Here is a 20,219-nt window from a genome sequence, read left to right on the forward strand (position 1 = left end):
GGGTAATAAGCGCAGAGTTGCAGCACTGGCTTCAAGGGACTTAAATTGCAACTCGTCTGGTATGTATGTACACAGAAGTATCACTCTCCTACCCAGAGTTCCATGCGGCAAGCCAGCATAGTATATCTGCCACAGGCCAGAAAAATGTGACGATTCGTCACATCTTGCAATGTCCATTCAATATATTGTACAGATTACTTTAACTGTTTTATTTTTGACGAGTCTGAACATCTAACTATTCATCTTTAATAGAATGGTTTAGTTCCACAGAGAAAATATCCTAAAACATGTAACACTATTTCGATTTGCGTAGCGATCCTTTGTTTACATAGGTTGTACGGCTCCACGTGCTGTCATCGAAGCTGATGGAGAGCAAGCGATGCAGCCAGTTTGATATCTAAATATGTACTGTCATAGACCTTACACTCGCAGTTGTGGAAGAATATATATGTAACAATGTAAAACATTATGAAGAGAGCGCCGAAAAGCTTTCGTGAGTCCAGTCTCTTCTTATTATGAATATGCGCGTTTGATTACAAACAAGAGAAAAGTCCGGTCAAGTGATGTGCAATTTAGCCTGTGGCAGTGATGTTATGTTAAGTCATCGCTGTGCCCGAGTGTACAGACGCATGTGAACAGTGCAGGCGAAGGGAGGTAACTCGTTTATAATAATGTTAATTCGTGTAAATCTAACATTCAATTCTTGAATAAATGGAACAGCAGTCAGACACATACGGATGCCGTAGTGATGATATCAAAAAGATCGTTTGAATCATAAGAAGTCATTATGATTTTACACGGAGAATAGGAATAAATGTCCAATATGTCAAGCACAGGCCTGTATCCAGATGATGAAAGTATGGTACAGTATTGAAGAATGATCAAACGTGACTTCTGGACTGCTTTACATTGTGTGTCGTGCCACGATTACCTAGGACTTGGCGATTCATGATTCTTATCGTTAATGTATCTTTAAACAACAGGTTTAAATCTTACCACAAACGGTATGCCTCGTTCAAGTTCAAAATGGCGTTTGTTTCAAAGCGAAAATAGGATCGACGTGTGTTGTGCCCTTAAACCTGAGTGGGCGGAGCTTATGTCACTACGTCACAAACACGGAACAGTATCTTCCGCGAGACTAGTGGAGGGAGTTGACCAACGCTTCTTCCTCTGTGTTTATTTTTTTGACTTGCTTGGCAGAGGTACCACTGTATATGACCAACCCACGCAACAAGAAATTAACGACGGGTTTATTAGTCAACCATTGAGGGAATTACATAGTGTACCATAGAATATTTAAGGACAATCTGGTGATCGGAAAATCCTGTTGAATACATTACCCGAGAATATGTTTAAGATGCACCACGGTATTGTCAACGATATTACCATAGTGAGTGAGTGAGTAAGTTTTGTTTTACGCCGCTTTTAGCAATATTCCAGCAATATCACGGCGGGGAACACCAGAAATGGGCTTCACACATTGCAGCCATGTGGGGAATTGAACCCGGGTCTTCAGCGTGTCGAGCGAACGCTTTAACCACTAGGCTATCACCCCCGTAATATCATAGTGCTTGAGATACATTGCTACAATGCTTCATAATATGTACAGGATATATACATAAAGAATAATTTATATTAAATGTAGTCACATAACAGTGCAAGACATAGCAATGTTTATTTTAATATGAAGAAATAAAATAACAATTTGTTTTAATTGTCAATGTAACCGATTATGTCAACTGATAGCTGTGCACTGCACTATTTATATATTCATTCACATTGTTTTATATTAAGTTGCTAGTATGGCATGTGTATGAATCTTGGTGAGGAGATACACATGTCGGTGCATGTTCCGTTGTTTAAGTTTACCCCTCTGTCACTATGTGAGGGGATTGCATTTTTCTATAGAATATTCTGATGCAAATAGTTTGATACGGACTTTCAAGTTTATATGGCGTCATTCCATCCGAAACATAAACGTTTGTGCAAATGAACTTTATATTAAGAATATAATCTGTATTAATGGTTCCCCAAGAAGTGTCACAGCCTCTCTAATACTGTTCATTGTATTTCAGTGTATATAGATTTGATATAGAAAATATTTTTAAAAGCTATTTATTTTTCATGACACGGATAAAACGCACGCACAATAATATGAGAGCCCCAAACCACAGGAATCATCAGATTTCATTTAGTCATTTTAGATATGAATTTGTTTTGCTTTAATTCTCTGTCGTATTCTAAACTGAAACAATCGTAATTTGTGATTTTTGTAACTTTTAAAGCAGGTAAATGTCATTCCGTCCTGAGGTAGTAAAATGGGTCCCTATACACCATTTAGAGTTCTTCACATGTTGGCTTGCTGGGGACCTGTTTTCTCAAAACCTATCGAAGTTACATAAATGGAAGGCTGCATGCCTATTCAAAGTGGCGCCTTAAATGAATAAATTTCAGGGTCATCTCCCATGCTACATGTTTTTTCTTGTTATCGTGAGCGTACAGTGTTACAGCTAGAGAGTCTGAATGATGTTCTGGAAAGGTTTTCTCAGAAACTTCGAAAGTTTCAGGAAGTTTCTGAGTTTGAAAAGTGATGTCATAAATTACTGTTTTCCATTATGATACAAAGTGCCTCTTATGTGTATTTATTTTACATTTAATCGTTTTGCTGATGATGTCCAGCTTTCGTTATGCATGTCTTCTCTTATCTGGTATCATTTACTTCTTTGCTACTCTTTGCTATATGAAGAAACACAATTCTAATCGGGCTGTGGCAAGGGTTTCAGATAACGTTGTTGTCTCGCTACAATATAATATGCACATGTCTTCTGCCAAGATATCTATTTACACATTGTTCACATATTTTCTGGAGAATGCTAAAGGATGAAATCGATGTTTTGAATCAAGTTCAGCAAAACCTGTTCTTCTTTACAGTATTCCATGTATTTATAAGTGGTCTATATGTTTCTCTCGAGAAATCATATGAACACGGATAGTTCCCCGGATGTGTTTCCTGCAGATTGGGCAAAGTTCTAGAGCTGGTGAGCACACGGCACAGGCCACCAGGTGTCCACAGGGGAGGAAGACGATGTTGGCGGGCTCCTCAAAACATATCTTACACGCACTTGACTCTTTTAGTTGCCGTGTCTCTTCTGCGGTAGCCTTCCGGTCTCCCTTGCCCTTGCCTGTAAGCAATACAATGCAGGCATTAAACCTTAATAGAAAATATGTATTGACCAAATATTACCAATGTTATGATCAATGCGTTTTATGTCAGATAATCATTGTCATCGCATTGGTGTATCACCATAAGGTACCGTCATTACCACATCATTACCTTTCTTATTGTCAGTTTTCTGTATTTTATCAATTTCCTTGATTTCATGTCGGTTGGTAGGAAAACTTGAGAATCTATTCACAGGTGCGTTTGATTCCTTCGGTCTTCCTCTCTCTTCAGGGCCCTCTGCTCCTGGTGATGGTTGAGCTGCAATTTCCAGATTGTAATTGATGTTTGTGCTGGGATGTCCAGTATGAATATTTCCCGATGTTTGCTGTGCTGGAGGCAGTCTAACATGGTTCTCTACAGGCAAAGATTTGTATCCACTATCTGTGCTAACTGGTGGAGATCTGAGCAGGTGTGCCTGCCTTGTTGTATTGTTCTTTTCACCTGACGATCTGCTATCCGTATTTCCCATTCTACTTGACATCACCTTCCCCGCCTGTCCATTTTGTTCCTGGGAGTTCCCACCGGAGTATCCACCTTGAGCACCTTCTGCTTCATCTGGGCTTCCAACAACTAGTATCCTCTCAATAAGACCGGGTAGTGTTAATGCCTGTCTCCCTGGAACATATAGCATAAACTTTGGTTATAATAACTAGTACAAACATTTCAACCTAAGATGTAAATATTCCGACAAAGCCAGGTGATAAATATTATACTGTTCAAAAATGTTCTTTTACATAGGTAAGTAAAGCAACAGTGTTTAAGGCTACAAAGATACCTCGGTAGACTGGATGGAGGAGCATAAAGCAAAGGGTAATTGAGAAGATCTGTGTGAAAGTGAACCAGTACCATTTAAACGTCAATGTTCGAACGACGTTTCAAGCATATCACCAAAATGCATGTCTTAAGAACTGCACGTGCAGTTGTGCTTTCTTCACTTATCCATGCTGGGTGGCTATAAAATACCATGAATCGAATCCATGTGACAGATCGAATTGTGACAGTGTATGGTGTTAAACATGGTGAGGATGTCGGAAGCACAAGGTCAAAATGCTACTGGCCGCCTGGAAGCAGGAGCGACACAACAAGATGTTGCCAACAACTTTGGTGTTTCCAGACAAACCATCTCCAACCTGTAACGCTATTCGACGTCTTACTGCTTCTAAGTGCTTCTATGGGTAAAGCATTGATTCTGGCTCGCAATGGCCACGCACGGTGCTAACCCCCTCCTCCTTCTGAGACTTGTGAACCGTGGACATTTTGAAAGACCGTCAATCTTTTCATTCAGTTGTAAGCGTGAATATCTAACTTTTCATTGTACTGACATACATCAATCTGTGCATGAGTATTGTTATTATTATGTTCATTTTAACCCCGATGTAAAATTACATAACAGTATATATAAGATAATGGCATCTAAGATAGAGATTCGCACGGTGTTTCACGTCTTGTCAACTTACCTGCACTGGCAATGGTAGACTGAGCTGCCAACATCACTTGTCCTCTGCTGAAACCCATCTCTAGGGCTCTCTCACACGCACTAGTTCTCAAGATGTCTGCAAAAGAATGTTCAACTAGTTGATGACGACAGAACCAATTGGCGTCGGTGCCCAATAATTAAAACATTGTATACATTGTTATAGAGACCGTTACCTCAACAGTGAGTGAGTGAGGTATACGCCTCTTTTAGCAATACACCAGCAATATCACGGCGGGGGACACCAGAAATGGACTTCACACATTGTACCCATATGTGGAATCGAGCCAGGGCCTTCGGCATAACGATTGAACTCTCTAACCACTAGGTTACCCCACCGCCCTCGCCAGTTAATAGATATAGGTTGCATGGTGACATTTACTCTTCAAAAAAGAAACTTGACATTTAAGAAATTTGAATTTTAAGAAAATATTTGACACAAACCAATCCATACTGAATCCCAACATGGTTAGCCGACGACAAAACGTTTGAAAAAAGAAACGTTGAACAAAAACGTAACGTTACACTCACGTCTGTAGTGAATCGCTAAAACGCACCCTACATGAAATGCACGTGCATCATGGAATTGTGTGTCACCCTGCGCTGAAGCCTATGACTGTAGGCTTTAAAGACCCACATCAATGGTTCTCCACATGCATTGCTTTAAGCCACTTTAGACGACAAGAGAATGAAAAGACTGACAGAAGCTCAACGACACAACGCCATCGGCCGTTTGCAAGGACGGGCATCGCAGCATGAGGTGGCAAGGCACTTCAGCGTCTCCACACAGACCATCTCAAACCTATGGACCCGATACAACAATACTGAGTGTGTTAATGACAGACCCAGGTCAGGTCGACCTGGAGTTACCACCGCCGCCCAGGATTGCTACATCTGGTTGAGACATCGTCGTTCAAACACCACGGCCGCATCATCCACAACAATCCAAATCCCCAGACTGCGCTGAATCTCCGACACTACTACTACTACTGAACCATATCGTTATACAGGCATGATTGTACTATCAAAACATTTACAAGCAACTATAAAGGAAATATGCTTATTCTTACGAAATAATCTATACATGGAGAAAATTACTTTACTATCTTTGAGGGAGATAGTTTGACATGCTTTTGGCCACTTCAATGATGATGAGAACAGAACACCAAGGTAGCTATAATAGGTTACAGTTTTAACATCTTGACCTCTTGATGTCAACATCGGAAGACTCGGGAACACAGACTGGTAAGTTCGTCCAATAAACAACTGTCGAATAATCGGTTTTATCGGTTCAGTTATATTGTTAATGTGCCAAATCATTTTAGATGTTTTCAATATATTTAAATATAATTCTTAGATGTGACTCTGGTGAGTGCATCCCGATGCCAACTGGTCTTGAAAGTAAGTGTTGTACTAGTGTAGCGCTCGGTCTTTGGCAATATGGCGGACTTTAGACACATTTGACGTCACGAGCGGAAAGGACACGTGAGTTCCAGCGGAATATGCATAATGGCCGAAGCTCAGATAACAGAAACTGTTTTCGCGATTAAAACATATATATACATATTTTTAATTGAAAATTTTGGTATATGTTTCTGATGACTTTATCTTTCACCCAGCAAATTATTGCCATTCTCTCGTATTCTCCTTTAAGCATCTATGGGATACTCTTGATCGACGCTTGCGTCAGCGTAATCCGCCACCTCAGACACTACAAGAACTGCACACAGCACTTCAGAAAAAGTATCAAAACATTCCTCAAGACAGCATTCGGCATCTCCTTTCTTCTGTGGGTCACCGCTGCCAAGCTGTTATCGATGATCATGGTGGTCACACCAGATACTGACATTTCACTCTGACCAAGAGGCTTTAATAGCCCTCTGTGGTTTTACCAAATACTTTCTCGATAATCATGTTTTGGAAATTTGTAAAAGGATGGTTTTACTGTAATTGAGCAATGATGTCAGGTTTGAATGAGTTATATGCATTTAGTAAGTAAACTCCAAAACAGCATGTCAAGTTTCTTTTTTTGAAGAGTATATTTGTAAGAATGCAACATATACCTGCTTTAGTTCTTTTATTGTGAATGTGGAAGTTATGTGAGAAACAGCGTGATATGTTTCAGCTTAAATCAAAGCATCACTGAAATCACTACAAACCAGTGACCCCTGTCACAGGTAATGTTAGTTCAGCTTCCACTGTTCAAAGTAGTATAAAGATGGTAGACAAGTGTTACAGTTTCATACTACAAAATACGAGTGTGTTCGTTTAACAGACGTTTTAAGATACCAAAACAATCATGATGCTGTTTTGACGGTAGAATATAGAAAAACCTAAGCTAAGGTTAATTAAGGCAATGGCAATCTGAAAAGTACGCCACACTTAGCGGTTTCTGCTTTCAAAACTCATATTTTAGAATTTTGAACAGCAACCAAACGTTAAAAGCAAGAATAATGTATGCGAAGGCCTTGAAAATGTGTCACATTTTAAGCTCAAAGCAACCAATAACGCTCCTACGCTCAGGCCCTAACACGACCGATTGTGGTATAACGAAACCACTCCCTAATGATGGTGGTTTGTGTACATACCTTCCTTTGAAGTATCATGGTTGTGTCTGTCATTGGATGAACGTTGCTGAATTCCACCAGTCTTGAGAAGAAAGTGCAAAGAAGTAATACTTAGAATGATGAAATCATACTAAAGCTGTATATAAGACAAGAGAGTGCACATTTCAATATCCCTATATATGTCACAGTAGAATCCGTACATTCAGTGCTCATGCTGTTGATCACTGGATTGTCTGGTCCAGACTCGATTATGAACAGACCGCCGTCATTTTTCTGGAATATTTCTGAGTGCGGCGTAACTCTAAACCCACTCACTCAATCATTCCTTACATTCTGCTCTGGTGTATGTGTGGCCCGCCCAATGGCTGCCAGCGTCTGGATGATGAAGTTCTTGCCTCTTGCGGCTTCCACGTAGGCACAAGATGACCTCCAGCGGATGTGCTCCATCCAGGGGTCATCACCCTCCTCCCATGTTCTCAGACCAAGACCGCACACAAAACAGCGCACACAGTCGGAATAACCTGTCATAATATTTATGCATATTTATAAGGGCATTTACAACCAAACATATTTCTTTGTTGCCCACAATTGGCAGGTGGATGGTGAAAGTAAATATATATCAACAGGTACATCTATCATTCAATCAATGGCCATTACATTAACATATTAATCGTCAGTCTTCATAGGACATACCAGCAGATGGGTATTCAGATTGTAAAACCGATCAATCGTGAGGCCAAAGGCTGGGGTTCGATCCCCATATACTGGCAAACAAGGACAAGATGGACCAACGCAGAGAACGCGTTTTAGAGAAGTTGTTGGTGCACGGCAATGAGCAAACCCATTTGGTTTCTGAAAGGTAGAGCAGATGTAGGCTAGTGCACGTGAAGTGCATGACGATGAAATTGATTCCGCGCGTAGGAGTTTGCTGAGACAGGCCACGCGCTTCACCCATCGCACTACACTTGATCGCGGACAACATGGGGTCCCTTCGCTCACAATGGCACAGCGCCAGTGGGCGGCACTCATACATGCTAATATGGGTCAATTGTCAGGTCGGTGCTCGGGAATAATGGTCAAAGACGTCATGCAACTCCTCACATACCTGCATAGAAAAATCCTGCACGGACAAGCTCTTCAGGACTGTGGGTGTGTCCCTCGGGCCACAAGTGGAAAGACTCCAGACGGTGTCCAGAGTTACTGTAGTGAGGGTGTACTGCATCTTCAAACCTCAACCTTGATGTTGGTGATGATGGCAACGCACTATCACTGTAGCGAGCTGACTGCCTAGGAGGCATTTCATCGACAATCTGATTATAACTTTCTCCTGCGTTACTCATTGCAACACCGACTGCTCCTTGGATTTGGGTAGCGCTTTCTGACTCACTCGCCACAGGAGTGCTACCATGGCCTTCTCTTGGTGGAGTAACTGTTGCACCTTCTGATGGAAGCTGAATGGGGACATTCCTTTCATCTGTTCCAATTGCATGGATGCAATTAGGGGAAATGCGACTATGAATAACAAATGGGTTGTCCCTCATTTCCCAGTTCCTGTATGTCACACCACAGCTGAAGCATCTAGTCTCATCTTCATCTCCTGTAGCGTAGAACCTGCTGCCGCCAGACGGAGAGATGAAGTTTCCACGTTTATTCTTCAAAGGATGCAAATCTCAAACCTTCATACCTCATTTCGTCCTCAATACTTAATGCTTCCCCCCTCGCTAGTTTTTCAAAATAATTGCGGAGTGTGATGAAGGGAGATGTTGACACCTCCTGGCTTCTGAATCGCAAATCTTTGTAACAAAAACCTTTCAAAAAGTTTCCAGATATTTTGCATATTGCTCTCATCTGGACGACCAGTGCTGCCATCTGACGGTGGCCTGTACTGTAATGCGTTTTCCAGGTCATTCAGTGTTTTCATAATTTGTTCAAATTGTTCATGTCGAGCGATATCACTGAGGTCAATGTCCGGCAACTTGGTATGAGACAATGGGGACCCACAAAACGCTGTTAATTTTTCTTGAAAATGTTTCAAATCCACAAAAAAGGGATCTGTATTTTGATCAAATATTTGTGTTGGACATGAATACTGAATATTATGTACAGTAAATATACTATATATTTGCGCTGGTAACTCAAAGTACGTTACATAATGACTGAACAATGTCCTATCACTCCTTTGCTCTATCAGTTCCTGTAGCCTCTCCAAGGTGTCTTTTGTATGTTCCTTTGAATGTTCTCCACGGACTTCAAGTGTATGGTCATCTTTTTCAAAACTGACCAGACCACTGTCCACAAAGTATTTTCCTTTAATTGAAATCATTTCAAATGCCGAGTCAATTTTGCTCAAAATTCCCGTCAATATGCTGTCTGTATAAATTTTATTTGATATTGATAATGCTTCAAGTTCAGTGTTGTCTTCTTCAAAGAGATCGGCCATCTGTGAATCATCAAGAGCAGGAAATAAACTTGCGTATAACTTTACAGCTATACTCTTCATCAGATGATAAAGATATGAAGTTATTTTCACAAGGGTCTCCTCTTGCAAACCTTGAAGACATTCTAAACCCTCCCGGTTCTTCTCTAAAACAGATTTGAAGGTCCTCCTTAGAGTTTCCGTGTTGGTGTATTGGCCCAATACATATTCCCGCCGTACCATACTTAACAGTGCACCTGTGATGGAGAGTCTTGAACAGGTGTGAACGAACTTGGATGGCTTTGACGACAGTCACTGCATAAGCCTACAATGAATATACTAAAAATATGAATTATGCCAGCGTTTAAGAAGAAATGTTCACATAAACATGGCGACTTTACAGTCCTTGGTTAACCTTAAATAATAAGAGAGTGTAGTTTCTTTGTTTGTTTAAAGGCGACCTCTACAGATTAAGACTAGATAAACCAGTGGTTGATGGTGTGGGCAACTTTTACCATGACGTCATTGAGTCTGACCTCCCGGTTCATTAAGTTACCTCTAAAAACAAAGTCATTGAGTCTGACCACCCGGTTCATTAAGTTACCTCTAACAACCAAATCATTGAGTCTGACCACACAGATCATTAAGTCACCTCTAACAACCAAGTCATTGAACCTGACCACCCGGTTCATTAAGTGACCTCTAACAACCAAGTCATTGAGTCTGACCTCCCGGTTCATTAAGCCACCTCCAATAACCAAGTCATTGAACCTGACCATCCGGTTCATTAAGTGACCTCTAACAACCAAGTCATTGAGTCTGACCTCCCGGTTCATTAAGCCACCTCCAATAACCAAGTCATTGAACCTGACCATCCGGTTCATTAAGTGACCTCTAACAACCAAATCCTTGAGTCTGACCTCCCGGTTCATTAAGCCACCTCTAACAACCAAATCATTGAGTCTAACCACCCGGTTCATTAAGTCACCTCTAATAACCAAATCATCGAGTCTGACCACGTGGTTCATTAAGTCATCTCTAACAACCAAATCCTTGAGTCTGACCACCCGGTTCATTAAGTCACCTCTAATAACCAAATCATTGAGTCTGACCACACAGATCATTAAGTCACCTCTAACAACCAAGTCATTGAACCTGACCATCCGGTTCATTAAGTGACCTCTAACAACCAAATCCTTGAGTCTGACCTCCCGGTTCATTAAGCCACCTCTAATAACCAAGTCATTGAACCTGACCACCCGGTTCATTCAGTCACCTTTCATAACCAAGTCATTGAACCTGACCACCCGGTTCATTAGGTCACCTCTAACAACCAAATCCTTGAGTCTGACCTCCCGGTTCATTAAGCCACCTCTAACAACCAAATCATTGAGTCTAACCACCCGGTTCATTAAGTCACCTCTAATAACCAAATCATCGAATTTGACCACGTGGTTCATGAAGTCACCTCTAACAACCAAATCATTTAGTTTGACCTACCGGTTCATTAAGTCACCTCCAACAACCAAATCATTGAGTCGGACCTCCCGGTTCATTAAGTCACCTCTAACAACCAAATCATCGAGTCTGACCGCGTGGTTCATTAAGTCACCTCTAATAACCAAATCATTGAGTCTGACCACCCGGTTCATTAAGTCACCTCTAATAACCAAGTCATTGAACCTGACCACCCGGTTCATTCAGTCACCTTTCATAACCAAGTCATTGAACCTGACCACCCGGTTCATTAGGTCACCTCTAACAACCAAATCCTTGAGTCTGACCTCCCGGTTCATTAAGCCACCTCTAACAACCAAATCATTGAGTCTAACCACCCGGTTCATTAAGTCACCTCTAATAACCAAATCATCGAATTTGACCACGTGGTTCATGAAGTCACCTCTAACAACCAAATCATTTAGTTTGACCTACCGGTTCATTAAGTCACCTCCAACAACCAAATCATTGAGTCGGACCTCCCGGTTCATTAAGTCACCTCTAACAACCAAATCATCGAGTCTGACCGCGTGGTTCATTAAGTCACCTCTAATAACCAAATCATTGAGTCTGACCACCCGGTTCATTAAGTCACCTCTAATAACCAAGTCATCGAGTCTGACCACGTGGTTCATGAAGTCACCTCAAAGAACCAAATCATTTAGTTTGACCTACCGGTTCATTAAGCCTCCTCTAACAACCAAATCTTGAGTCTGACCACCCAGATCATTAAGTCACCTCTAACAACTATGTGTCTAGATTGCATATGTGACACTAGATTGCATTTCTGACATAAGACAGCATACGTAACGGTAAACTGCATATGTGTCGGGGAAGGGGGCCGGGGGAGGAATGAGACCGACATAAGGACCAGCAGGGAGATTATTTTGGAAACTTAAAATTAATTCTACGATAAATTAGACAGTTTGCTGAGTATCCATAACTGAAACCTTCATATAATCAGGGTGATACTGACTGTAGGGCTTTCCATATCATCGTCTCATTCCACTATGTACCCAGCAGACAGGACCGAGATATACTGGGAGGGTCATGCAGTTTGTACTGTGATAAATAGGGTAAGCCAGAAATAATACTTGATTTTGATTTTCTTTTCAACAAACTCACCGATCTGATCACCCAACCTATTACTATAAGAAACTGGAGAGTAAATCCAGAATCCCCACATGGTTAAATGGTTTGGAAATAACTTGATACATTAGAAATACTAGCGGCAAACACTTTTCCTGTCCATAGAAATTTTAAACGATCAATATATTTTAAAAGCTATAGATCTCTAAATCACACAGGGCGTTTTATATTATGTTTACATGAAATACTAAATAATATAATCACAGTATGCTTGTTTGCAAGTGTGTGTCACAGTTTCATGTATGAGGCATTGGAAGGCTCTTGGTTTGGTGTAGGTTTGTTGGCACTGTTTCACCAAAGTGATGTAACCTTCGTTACCTGAATATTCCATGACACATACAAACATGTTTTAGATTCCCCTATTGTGTGGTGACCGCCTCCGTGGTGTAGTGGTTAGAGCGTCCGCCCGGGAGAGCGGAAGGTCGCGCGTTCGATCCCCGACCGCGTCATACCAAAAGACGTTAAAATATGGTACTTGTTGGTCCCTGCCTGGCGCTCGGCATTAATGGGTACAACAAGGACTGGTCGGCTCGGAGTCAGTATCATGTCTGAGTGGGGTATTCATGCTTCACTGCGGCATGGTATCTCAGTGGGCTAGCACTATAAAACCAGCTTAAGTCTGGGCTAGTACAAGCAGCCGCACATACACATACACACGCATGCACGTCGTCATATGAGCGAAATATTCTCAAGCACGACGTAAAACCCAATTTCACTTCACCACCTCACCTATTGTGTTGTAATTAATCTCACGTATACACTCTGTAAATACGCTACATCCTATGTGGCCGAGCAAATCACAATGGCGTCGCACAATATCGAAAATAGACGAGGGACCTATTCTGTGCCACAGCAGCTTAATTAAATGTGCATTTAATGTGCATGTTTTATAATCCTGATTTCAAGTTTAACCGACGCAGAGGCTGTAGAAATATGACATTAACTTAAATGTAATTCCTTGTTATATGGCATGTGTCATGTAGGTCAATACCTTTCGTGATTTAATAGCTTCTAAAACAATGCATAATACATATTATAGTTACTACTGTGCACATGCCCATAAGATACCGTTCTACCTTTGTACCTGTGACGTGAGAATCCAGTCACTGATGAAAGTACAGGGCATGCATAGTCTTGTAATACGAGTTGCTAACTCCGACATTACATTATCCCTATAAGTGCATGAGTTGTAGACATGTAGATACACACATGACACACACTTGACACACACATGACGTGTCGTTATGCTGCCATATTCACCCTGTATATTCCTGTCTCATGGAGGGGAAGTATAACGCCCATCGACCTATTGAGATAGTCTCTGCTATTTAAAGAGCATACGTGGTAATCAAAATATATCGCAATTTCTAGAAGGTTTCACTTCTCCCTGAAATCTGAACCAGACCAGTTCCCTTACCAAACATTATTCTTAATTACGACATCAATGTTAACTTCATAAGCCTCTGTTCAGTCTATCTGATTGTTTATATATCATGATAATATTAATGATAACAAATGCATGTAACTCTCATGATAATATTATTGATAACAAATGCATGTAACTCACGTCGTGAGTCTTTTTCTCCTGTCGTCTCGTACTTTAAGGAATATGTCGCAGCGCACAGGAGACCAGTAGCTAGTTGTTTGGTACGGTAGCAGAGTAGCTACACCTTCCGGTCAACCATCTCATGACCACTAGAAAATATAGTCTACACGTAACTGGGTTAAATCTGGATAGGTTATTTTTAGCCGCTACGTCATGAGTATTAATTCAAACGTTGGGATGCCATTGTTATGGTGCATGTTTGCGTGTAGGGAAGGAGGTGGTTGGGTAGGTAGGTAGGTGGTTGGGTAGGTAGGTGGTTGGGCTGGTAGGTAGGGTGGTTGGGTAGGTCGGTAGGTGGGTGGGTGGGTGGGTTGGTTTAGGTAGGCAGGTAAGATGGGTAGGTCGGTAGTGAGTAGGTAGGTAGGTGGGTGGGTAGGTGGGCTGATCGGTTGGTAGGTAGGAAGGTAGGTAGGTAGGGGTACAACAGTCAACCAGTAACAGTATTCTGACTAGAGTCATGTGGGCTTTGTTTCACAAAACGAAATATAAACGACATTATACAAGGAGGATATTTCTATGGCTATAACAACTTCATTTTCCAATGAGTGAGACGTGAGTGAGTAGGAAGATATACAAATATTTGTCCAAAATACGACTAAGTACAAAATCATACTATCTGTCATTGATAGACGGGAGCGGTGGGGAAGCCTAGTGGTTAAAGCGTTGGCTCGTCACGCCGAAGACCCGGGTTCGATTCCCCACATGGGCACAATGTGTTAAGCCCATTTCTGGTGTCCCCCGCCGTGATATTGCTGGAATATTGCTAAAAGCGGCGTAAAACTAAACTCAGTCAGTCAGTCAGTGATAGTCAAGTCATTGCGTCTGACCACCCGGATCATTAAGTCACCTCCAACAACCAAGTCATTGAGTCTGACGACCCGGATCATTAAGGCACCTCTAATAACCAAGTCATTGAGTCTGACCACGCGGATCATTGAGTCACATCTAACAACCAAGTCATTGAGTCTGACCACGCGGATCATTGAGTCACCTCCAACAACCAAGTCATTGAGTCTGACCACGCGGATCATTAAGTCACCTCCAACAACCAAGTCATTGAGTCTGACCACGCGGATCATTAAGTCACCTCCAACAACCAAGTCATTGAGTCTGACCACGCGGATCATTGAGTCACCTCCAACAACCAAGTCGTTGAGTCTGACCACTCGGATCATTAAGTCACCTCCAACAACCAAGTCATTGAGTCTGACCACGCGGATCATTGAGTCACCTCCAACAACCAAGTCATTGAGTCTGACCACTCGGATCATTAAGTCACCTCCAACAACCACGCGGTCATTGAGTCTGACCACCACGCGGATCATTGAGTCACCTCCAACAACCAAGTCATTGAGTCTGACCACTCGGATCATTAAGTCACCTCCAACAACCAAGTCATTGAGTCTGACCACGCGGATCATTGAGTCACCTCCAACAACCAAGTCATTGAGTCTGACCACCCGAATCATTAAGGCACCTCTAATAACCAAGTCATTGAGTCTGACCACCCGGATCATTGAGTCACATCTAACAACCAAGTCATTGAGTCTGACCACCCGGATCATTAAGGCACCTCTAATAACCATATTATTGAGTCTGACCACCCGGATCATTAAGGCACCTCTAATAACCAAGTCATTGAGTCTGACCACGCGGATCATTGAGTCACATCTAACAACCAAGTCATTGAGTCTGACCACCCGGATCACTAAGTCACCTCTAATAACCATATTATTGAGTCTGACCACCCGGATCATTAAGTCACATCTAACAACCAAGCCATTGAGTCTGACCACGCGGATCATTGAGTCACATCTAACAACCAAGTCATTGAGTCTGACCACCCGGATCATTAAGTCACATCTAACAACCAAACCATTGAGTCTGACCACCCGGATCATTGAGTCACCTCTAATAACCAAGTCATTGAGAGCGACCACCCGGATCATTAAGTCAACTCTAAGAACCAAGTCAATGAGTCTGACCACCCGGATCATTAAGTCACCTCTAACAACCAAGTCATTGAGTCTGGCTGAGTGGGTGAGTAAGTGAGTAAATGATAGAATGAGTGCGTGAGTGACTACGGTCAGCAGTACAAAGAAAACACTGTCTAGTCTATTTTCTTCTTCTTATCATCGTAATCATCATCATATTTATCATCACCATGAAATCTGTGATTCAAGTGTATATATTCTACATTTCTTTGCAGAGCGACCAATTCAGATTATCTCTGTTCTACGTAGGGGTAGTCCTATAACAGTGTGTTACTCATATAATTATCAAATAATTCTGTTGTACATAGGTCCCTAGCATGGCGATCTAACTTCAGTTGTTGGCAATATATAGCCTGTTTTTATATTGTATTGTCATCTATAGTTAAAATATTTTAGTGTTAATTACTAGTTTTACATTGAAATCTGTGATAACCTAGTTGTTTTACTTAAAACCGATGTGACTTAAAATCTTAACTCACTCACTCACTCACTTTTGTACATAGACAACAATAAAGAAACAAATGGTACAATACCAGATTCACCACCTTTCTTAAAAAGAGATGTCACCGAAGGTTTGGAATTAATACATTGTTATCTAGGCATATAGATGTTCCGGAGAGAAGCATGTTGTCGGTAGGATGTGACTATGATTTGTAAAGTGCTGCAAGAAAATATCGCGCAGTAAATACCAGAACACCTCTTCCCCAAGTCCCTACAGAGAGGTTGGGGATGGGGAGAGAGACAGAAAGGTAGAAACACAGACAAGGAGGAAAAACGATAAAGACAAAGAGATAGAGTGACAGAGCCAGACAGAGAGAGTGACAGCGACAGATGGAGAGAGTGACAGAGAGACATACACAGGGACACAGACAGAGAGACACAAGGGGAGAAAGACAGACAGGGAGAAGGATCCGACACAAAGAAAAAACAGAGAGGCGGACCATCCAATAGAGACAGAGAGATACACACAGAGAAACATAGAGACAGTGAAAAGGAGGGAGAGCCACTCGTTTACAGCGACGACAACCAAATGCACTCACATACTAACATTATCATTATGATAGTGCATGTCCAGAACATTGCATACTTAAAGGCCTGCATGAAAACAAGGCCAGTCAGCGCCGCTGCAGTGATAAACCGTCACAAGCGACACTTTCTAAAGTTAAGTTGTCCCTCGCATTCATGTGTAGCTATTCTGTCATTTACAGCCTGCACGACCTATGATAACCGTTAAGATGCCGAGTCAAAGCAGGGCGTTATGACAGTCCAGCGGGGAGATTATTGTAGAAACTGAAATTTAATTCTACGATAAATTTAGGAAACTTTATCGAACTACTCAGTTTGATCCAACTACTTCAAAGGAAAACTGTGTTCTTAAAAATATACCGATAACTGGGAGTGTCATATAATCAGGGTGATACTGACTGTATGGCTTTCATCTTCTCATTTCACTATGTACCCAACAGACAGGACCAATATATACGGGGAGGGTCATGCAGTTTTTAATGTGATAAATAGGGTAAGCCACAAATAAAATTTCATTTTGTTCGTCTTTTCAACGAACTCACCGATCTGGCAATTCCCAACAAATTCCGTCGCATCTAACTAAAAGAAATTGGAGGGCAAATCCAAAATCCCCTCATGGTTAATTGGTAATGGAAATAACTAGATACATTAGAAAAATTAGCGGCAAACCCATTACCTGTCCATACAAAACTGAAACAATGAATATATTTTAAACGATATACATGTCTAAAGCACACAGGGCGTTTGGTATTATGTTCTAATAAAACATTGTGACAAAAACTAAATGCTATAATTATATTATTTTTGTTTGCAAGTGTGTGTCACAGTTTCATGTATGGGGCATTGGAAGGCTCTTCGTTTGGTCCAGGTTTGTTGGTACCGTTTCACCAAAGTGATAAAAGTCTGTAACCTTGGTAACCTGAATATTCGGTGACACATACAAACGTGTTTTAGATTCCCCAATAAACTCACCTGAACACTCTGCAAAGACGCTACATTCTGTGTTTCTACGTATACGTGCAGGTCCACACAAACCTAGATACTACCTATAGCTTTAAGGAAATCAAGTCAGTCAGTGTTTATATGTTATATCCACAACATTGCTTTTTCGGTTATCTCTTTGTTCATTGTTTTAGTTCTTTCCGTGTAACCTTCGTAAATCCTTCCTGCAAGAGTGTCAACTAAACTTCATCTATGTGTACATGTCACCGGTAACATTGATTGTTTCTGCCAAATAAAGAAAAATGCTTTAAAATAATCAGCCATAAACACGCCCAACCGTGGCCGCGCAAATCACAATGATGTCGCACAATATCGAAAATAGACGAGTGACGCATTCTGTGCTTATTTAAATGTGCATTTAATGGGCATGTTTTATAAATCCCAATTTCACGTTTAACAGATGTAGAAGCTGTAGAAATAGGACACTATTTTAAATGTATGTCCTTGTGCATGTTTTTATGTTTCAGTAGCTTCTAAAACAATGCATAATAAACTGTATAGTTAACACTGTGCACATGCACATAAGATGCCGTTAATTTGCGCATGTGAGAATCCAGTCAGTGATGAAAGTATAGGGCATGCATCATCTTGTAACACGAGTTGCTAACTCCAACATTACGTTATCCGTATAAGTGCATGAGTTGTAGACATGTAGACACACATATGACACACACACATGACACACACATGACACAAACATGGTTATGAATAACACTTCCCTGACCACTGTCGTCATGCTACCATATTCACCCTGTATATTCCTGTCTCATGGAGGAGAAGTATAACGCCCATCGACCTATTGAGATAGTCTCCGCTATTTATAGTGCATACGTGGCGATCAAAATAAATCGAAATTTCTAGAATGTTTCACTCCTCCCTGAAATCTGAACCAGACTAGTTCCTTTACGAAGCATTATTCTTACTTATGACATCAATGTTAACTTCATAAGACTCTGTTCAGGCTATCTGATTGTTTACATATCATGATAATATTAATGATAACAAATGCATGTAACTCACGTCGTGAGTGTTTTTCTCCTGTCGTCTCGTACTTTAAGGAATATGTGGCAGCGCAAAGGAGACCAGCAGCTAGTTGTTTGGTACGGTAGCAGAGTAGCTACGCCTTCCTGTAAACCATCTCCTGATCACTAGAAAATATAGTCTACACGTAACTGAGTTAAATCTGGATAAGTTATTTTTAGCCGCTACGTCATGAGTATTAATTCAAACGTTGGGATGCCATTGTTTTAGTGCATGTTTGCGTGTAGGGAGGGAGGTGGTTGGGTAGGTGGTTGGGTAGGTAGGTAGGTGGTTGGGTAGGTGGTTAGGTAGGTGGTGGGTGGGTGGGTAGGTAGGTAGGTGGTTGGGTAGGTATGTAGGGTGGGTGGGTAGGTCGGTAGGTGGGTGGGTGGGTTTAGGTAGGCAGATAAGATGGGTAGGTCGGTAGTGGATAGGTAGGTAGGTGGGTGGGTAGGTGGGCTGATCGGTTGGTAGGTAGGAAGGTAGGTAGGTAGGGGTACAACAGTCAGCCATAAACAGCATTCTCACTAGAGTCATGTGGGCCTTGTTTCACAAAACGAAATATAAACGACATTATACAAGGAGGATGTTTCTATGGCTATAACAACATTTTCCAATGAGTGAGACGTGAGTGAGTAGGAAGATATACAAATATTTGTCCAAAATACGACTAAGGACAAAATCATTCTATCTGTCTATCCATCTCTCCATCTATCATCACGATTCGATTCACCCAGTGTTCCATCACATAAGTTGAGCATTTACCCCCTTATCAGTGGTTATGGAATGGAAGATGTAGCCATGTAAAATGTTGTCTACTCCGAAAACAGATGACGTCGGGCACCAACGTTGATCATGGACGGCAGTACCCGCAAAAGCATCTGCAACCACAACAACCACAGGAGCAAGATACAACTTAGTGCACATCTTTTATAATGCTTTTGATATCTGTGTTTAAATGAAACTCAGACCACTGTTACATGTTCATATGACAAGAAGGGTATCAATATTTTCAAAACAAAATTCACTGGTATTTCATCTGCGACTGGTGGCAAACAGTAGATAGAGTTTCGGCAGAACATTTAAAGGGGGCTACTCCTGTTTAGTGTGTGTCAAAATAGTTCCCAAATGAGGATGCAATTCGGGATGTCTGGATACAGTGCATGGGAACTGTTTTATGGTGTTTAAACTTTTCGTAAAACATTGAAAAGGACACAATTGTTAATTAAAATAATATGACGGTTA

At 41.3% G+C, this 20,219-nt stretch overlaps 2 protein-coding genes and 1 long non-coding RNA gene across 9 annotated transcripts; 1 reads left to right on the plus strand and 2 right to left on the minus strand.

The window, feature by feature from the left end:
* Nucleotides 1-1,235: 1,235 nt before the first annotated feature.
* On the minus strand, nucleotides 1,236-19,095 carry LOC124279760 (baculoviral IAP repeat-containing protein 3-like). 7 transcript variants are annotated; one of them, XM_046715630.1, is made up of 8 exons: nucleotides 18,975-19,093; nucleotides 13,894-14,021; nucleotides 8,370-10,005; nucleotides 7,595-7,785; nucleotides 7,286-7,346; nucleotides 4,681-4,776; nucleotides 3,335-3,838; nucleotides 1,236-3,182 (listed from the first exon to the last, which is right to left on the minus strand). In XM_046715630.1, exons 3-8 carry the CDS (start codon nucleotides 8,803-8,805, stop codon nucleotides 2,944-2,946), a joined length of 1,527 nt encoding a protein of 508 aa, XP_046571586.1. In that variant the 5' UTR covers nucleotides 8,806-10,005; nucleotides 13,894-14,021; nucleotides 18,975-19,093; the 3' UTR covers nucleotides 1,236-2,943. The 7 variants fall into 7 exon arrangements, with proteins under 7 accessions (XP_046571586.1, XP_046571587.1, XP_046571588.1 ...); XM_046715631.1 differs by lacking the exon at nucleotides 18,975-19,093 and adding an exon at nucleotides 18,679-18,911; XM_046715632.1 differs by lacking the exon at nucleotides 13,894-14,021.
* On the minus strand, nucleotides 10,012-11,438 carry LOC124279764. Its single transcript, XM_046715639.1, has 3 exons — nucleotides 11,197-11,438; nucleotides 10,980-11,100; nucleotides 10,012-10,787 (listed from the first exon to the last, which is right to left on the minus strand). Exons 1-3 carry the CDS (start codon nucleotides 11,378-11,380, stop codon nucleotides 10,157-10,159), a joined length of 936 nt encoding a protein of 311 aa, XP_046571595.1. The 5' UTR covers nucleotides 11,381-11,438; the 3' UTR covers nucleotides 10,012-10,156.
* Nucleotides 11,298-12,097, plus strand: LOC124279773. The gene is made up of 2 exons (XR_006899483.1): nucleotides 11,298-11,383; nucleotides 11,432-12,097. It is a non-coding gene; the product is annotated as an uncharacterized LOC124279773 (long non-coding RNA).
* Nucleotides 19,096-20,219: the final 1,124 nt, after the last annotated feature.

The sequence above is a fragment of the Haliotis rubra genome, unplaced genomic scaffold, assembly GCF_003918875.1.
Source record: "Haliotis rubra isolate DU_JTF1 unplaced genomic scaffold, ASM391887v1 Scf256, whole genome shotgun sequence".
NCBI lineage: Eukaryota > Metazoa > Mollusca > Gastropoda > Lepetellida > Haliotidae > Haliotis > Haliotis rubra.

Coding starts and splice junctions, on each gene's coding strand:
- LOC124279760 (XM_046715632.1), bottom strand. CDS start 8,805: ATGAGGGACAACCCATTTGTTATTCATAGTCGCATTTCCCCTAATTGC. Junction 7,786..8,369: donor TGCAGGATTTTTCTATGCAG/GTATGTGAGGAG, acceptor ATATTATGACAG/GTTATTCCGACTGTGTGCGC. Junction 3,183..3,334: donor GAAAACTGACAATAAGAAAG/GTAATGATGTGG, acceptor TATTGCTTACAG/GCAAGGGCAAGGGAGACCGG.
- LOC124279764 (XM_046715639.1), bottom strand. CDS start 11,380: ATGAACCGGGTGGTCAGGTTCAATGACTTGGTTATTAGAGGTGACTTA. Junction 11,101..11,196: donor CAATGATTTGGTTGTTGGAG/GTGACTTAATGA, acceptor TGGTTATTAGAG/GTGACTTAATGAACCGGGTG. Junction 10,788..10,979: donor CTAATGAACCGGGTGGTCAG/GTTCAATGACTT, acceptor CTGTGTGGTCAG/ACTCAATGATTTGGTTATTA.